At 59.4% G+C, this 4,735-nt stretch overlaps 1 protein-coding gene across 1 annotated transcript in view; it reads left to right on the top strand.

The window, feature by feature from the left end:
* Positions 1–1,058: 1,058 nt before the first annotated feature.
* Positions 1,059–4,735, top strand: part of ZBTB47 (zinc finger and BTB domain containing 47) — a 12,154-nt gene continuing 8,477 nt past the window's right edge. The window contains exons 1-2 of the mRNA XM_010835566.1: positions 1,059–2,088; positions 3,488–4,725. Of these exons, the coding sequence (XP_010833868.1) occupies positions 3,808–4,725 (918 nt within the window). The 5' untranslated portion in view covers positions 1,059–2,088; positions 3,488–3,807. The remainder of the gene's footprint in view (positions 2,089–3,487; positions 4,726–4,735) is intronic.

Here is a 4,735-nt window from a genome sequence, read left to right as displayed (position 1 = left end):
GCCTGTCCCCCCACTTATCCGCCCACCTGCCCGCTCTGCCCTCTCGAGCGAACAGCCGGTCGTCTCGGCGTGGAGGGGTGTGAGGGATCTTAGCCCTCGCCGGGTCTCCCCTACCCCTTCTCGGGGTCCCTGCGGGCTGGGAATGCGGAGCTTTGACGCGGTCCTGGGCTGGGAAGGGGTTAAATTCCTGGGGTTGGGGCCGGGGCGCGAGAGGCTGAGGTCCTGCTAGGCACCAGCGGAGGGGGGCGCTTCTCTGGGCCGGGGACGGCGCCGCCCTCGGACTGGGTGATGGGGGGAGGGAGGAGGTCGGATTCCCGCCTGGGCCTTGGGCCACGTGGGCGCTGGAGCCGCCCTGCCAGGGGATTCGGGGCTCCTGGGCCAAGCGGGATCGGGGGAGGACGCCTGCAGCTCTGGTCCAAACTCCTGTGTGACCTTGGACCTGTCCACCGCCCTCTCTGGGCCTGTTTCTCGGGAAGGACGAGTGGCCTGAGTTGAGAGGAGGCTGGCACAGATACCCTCTCCCTAAAAGGAGGAGGCAGTAAGTCATGAGCCTGTGCCCCCTGTGCTCAGTCTGGGTCCACCCACTGCTTTCTGGGGACAGAAGAATTGACGTGGGAGTAGAGGGTGCAGATGGACACCCAGGTTTCATCCTGGGGCCTCCAGGGAGATTCTGGGGCAGCGTAGGGAGCTAGCTGGTGGTTTTGTGATGGTGAGGCAGGGTACCTCTCAGGAGTAGAAGGCTCTGCCGGTGGTGAGCAGCCTCAGCAGGTGTCCCTGGCACCTGGCCTGCCCCCACCAGCCTGGCTTGTGGGGGAGGGTTTGAGAGCATGAAATGCCCTGGCAACAGAAGTCCCTGACCATTCCTCTGGTCTTGTGTCTTAGCCCAGCTGGCCTGGACTTGGGGTGGGGTGTGTGACTGCAGCTGGCACAGCCAGATGGGGAGGGGCATCTACAGCTTCAGGAAACTGGCACATCTGGCTGGAGAGGCAGACACAGCTGGTGGGCCCTGTGTGGGAGGTACCAGGCTAGGGGGTAACCATACCCCACTGAGGGGCTGCCAGATAAGGACTCAGGCAGCATCTATGTGCCTGGTCAAGGAAGTACAGTCAGGGCTCCTGGTTGTAAGATCCTTGGGCCCCTCAAGGGCCAAGGATGGTGCAGCCTTGCCTGGGGGTGTTGCCTCAGAAATGGAGTCTCTGGGGCAACACTACCCCCCAGGCTAAAACCTTTCCTCCCCTGCTGAGGCCAGAGGAGTCTTCACTGGATCCTGGGACCAGATGTGCACACAGGAAGTGTTAGGCACTGCCCTTGACCCATGGCAGATAAGCACTGGAGGGCGTTCTGTGAAGGAGCAGTGGACCTGGGATGGGTACCCCACAACACGTCTGACATTGACAAGTCCTTATCCAAGCTACTTCCCCACCACTCTCTGGCCCTGGAGGCCCTGAGGAACTTCTGTTACAGCCAAATTGCATCCTGACCCCTCACTGACTTGCAGGTGGCAGCAGCTCTAGGGAGGAGGGTACAGGTTGCCGGAGGTGCTGGTGGGGTCTGGGGAACCACAGCTGGTCCTGAGACGCCTCGTCCTGCTTTTTGAGTCATTAAAGGCCAAGAAATACTTTCCCATGGAATAGTATCCAGTCCAACACAGATTTGGTGGCCTCAGCAGGGCTGAAAGTCCAGGGGCTCTGCTTCTGTTGACTGTGAGACCCTCCCATTCTGAGCCCATCTGTGTAATAAAGTTTGGTCCCAGAAGATGAATTAGAATGAGTCAGAGGATGGAGATAAAAGGGGGTTGGCACTTTATTCCTGTTAGATTGGCCAGACCAAGATGGGCTAGCAGCCCTGAGACAGAGGAACAAATAAGTGGCTTCTTGGCTGGGGTGAAGGAGGTGTTGGGGAGGAACTCAAGAGAGATGGTGGTGGACTTCCCTGGTGGTCCAGTGGTTGGGAATCTGCTTGCCAATACAGGGAACATGGGTTCAGTCCCTGGCCCAGGAAGATCCTACGTGCTGCGGGGTAGCCGGGCCTGTGTGCCATAACTACTAGAGCCCGCAAGCTGCAGCTGCTGAAAAAAGAGAGCATGAGGTGGGTGCTGCCCTGGGCTACTGGGTGTGAAGGGTGAAGCCCAGGGCAGGTCCTCTCATTCAAGTGACTGAAAGGACTGACATAAAGGGAGGGGTAGGCTGTGGATGGATGGGACTGGGGTTTTATCCCGAGGCTTCCAGAGACATGCATAGGGTAGGAGAGCTGATGGCTTTGCAGTGCAACAAGGTACCCTCAAATGTAGGAGGCTCTGACTTAGCGGACAGGGCCTGAGGAGGGCCAGAACCAGGCAGGTTGTTGATAGATGTTAACTGAATATCTGCTGTGCGCTGGATCCATGCAAGGAACTGGGCAGCCTGCCTGTCTGTGCTCCTCACCTTTTGGGGAAGCCGCTGTGGTTGGACCAAGAATTAAGCTAGCCCTTGCTTAATTCCAGGCCCTTGCTTAATTAAGCCCTTGCTTGCTGCTGCTGCTGCTAAGTCACTTCAGTCGTGTCCGACTCTGTGCAACCCCATAGACAGCAGCCCACCAGGCTCCCCCGTCCCTGGGATTCTCCAGGCAAGAACACTGGAGTGGGTTGCCATTTCATTCTCCAATGCGTGAAAGTGAAAAGTGAAAGTGAAGTCGCTCAGCCGTGTCCGACCCTCAGCGACCCCATGGACTGCAGCCTTCCAGGCTCCTCCGTCCATGGGATTCTCCAGGCAAGAGTACTGGAGTGGGGTGCCATTGCCTTCTCCAAGCCCTTGCTTAATTCCAGGCAATTCACAGGTACTGAAAGTGGTCCAAAGATCTAATAATCTGACCAATCAGATTCAAAGGCCTCCTTCAGGCTCCACCAAGATGACATCATCTGGGAACCTCTGGGCCTGGACCACACCTGACCTGGGGTATGGGGGGCCTAGAGGGAAAGGGTTTGGTACAGGTCTTGGGATGCAGGACTTTTGATGCTAAAACCAGGGCCGTCCCCAGCAAACCAGGACTGGGTCGTCTCCCCACAGGCATCCTTTCAGTATTTCCAGGCCCTGTGGATTCTCTCCCTGACACTCACTTACAGATAAAACCAATCCTGCCCAACCCCAAACACCTCAGGAACAGAAGTCACCTAGCTCACTGCTCTGTCTCTGGCCACTGTACCTCCAGGACAGTGACTGTGACTTTTGTTCCTAAAGTGTCTGGGGCTGGGCAGGATTGGTTTAATTTGTAAGTGAGTGTCAGGGAGACAATCCATGGGGACCAGAAATACTGAAATGATGCCTCTGGGGAGACAACCCAGCCCTCGTTTTTGCTGGGGACGGCCCTGGTTTTAGCATCAAAAGTCCTGCATCCCAGGAAAAACCCTAGGTTCCTGGCCCACCTGCATAGTTGGTCATCCTCGAACCTTTTCCTTCCCCTTTTCTCCTTTTCCGCTTCCCTTCCCGGGATGACTGCTCCCATTTCACAGTGGAACAGCTGGAGGTCCAGAAAAGTCAACCACTGACCCAGGAGCTGATACGCGGCCTCAGAAGGTCACGGCCAGAGTCTGAGCTCTGAGGGACAGCTGACTCGGGCTTGAACCCTGGTTCCCCATCGTCTTTGCTTGAGTCTTTCGGCACCTTCTCTGTCACATGGAACCAATAGTGATGGGGGATGGGGGGCACCTCCTGGCTGGCCTCGACCTGACCTGTGCCCTCGGCCCTGCAGTTGCTGGTTGAGAAGACAACGGACTCACCGGCGGCCGAGTTCTCGCTGGTGGAGGACGTGGCGCTGCACTTCGCCTGCTTGATGGGCCGCCTGAACGAGCAGCGCCTCTTCCAGCCTGACCTGTGCGACGTGGACTTGGTGCTGGTGCCCCAGCGCAGCGTCTTTCCAGCCCACAAGGGCGTGCTGGCCGCCTACAGCCAGTTCTTCCACTCGCTCTTCACCCAGAACAAGCAGCTGCAGCGCGTGGAGCTGTCCCTGGAGGCGCTGGCACCCGGCGGCCTGCAGCAGATCCTCAACTTCATCTACACGTCCAAGCTGCTGGTCAACGCGGCCAACGTCCACGAAGTGCTGAGTGCCGCCTCACTGCTGCAGATGGCTGACATCGCTGCGTCCTGCCAGGAGCTGCTAGATGCCCGCTCCCTCGGCCCCCCGGGCCCTGGTGCCGTGGCCCTCGCCCAGCCAGCTGCCGGCTGCACCCCAGCTGCACCAACCTACTACTGCGACATCAAGCAGGAGGCCGACGCCCCGGGCCTGCCCAAGATCTACGCCCGAGAGGGCCCCGACCCCTACTCCGTGCGCGTCGAGGACGGGGCTGGGGCCACAGGTGGCACGGTGCCTGCCGCCCTCGGGCCGGCTCAGCCCTTCTTCAAGGAGGAGAAGGAGGGTGGCGTTGAAGAGGCTGGCGGGCCCCCAGCCAGCTTGTGCAAGCTGGAGGGTGGGGAGGAGCTGGAGGAAGAGCTCGGGGGTTCTGGCACCTACAGTCGGCGAGAGCAGTCCCAGATCATCGTGGAGGTGAACCTCAACAACCAGACACTGCATGTGTCCACAGGGCCCGAGGGCAAGCCAGGCGCTGCCACTGGCCCGGCCACCATGGTGCTGGGCCGGGAGGACGGGCTGCAGAGACACTCGGAAGAGGAGGAGGATGACGAAGAGGAGGAGGAAGAGGAGGACGAGGAAGAGGAGGAGGGAGGAGGCAGTGGAGCAGAGGAGGAGGAGGAGGATGAGGAGG

This window comes from Bison bison, unplaced genomic scaffold (genome assembly GCF_000754665.1).
Source record: "Bison bison bison isolate TAMUID 2011002044 unplaced genomic scaffold, Bison_UMD1.0 scf7180017864043, whole genome shotgun sequence".
In the NCBI taxonomy this organism is placed as follows: Eukaryota; Metazoa; Chordata; class Mammalia; order Artiodactyla; family Bovidae; genus Bison; species Bison bison.
Note: the sequence above shows the minus strand (reverse complement) of the source record. Positions and strands in the feature narration are given on the sequence as shown.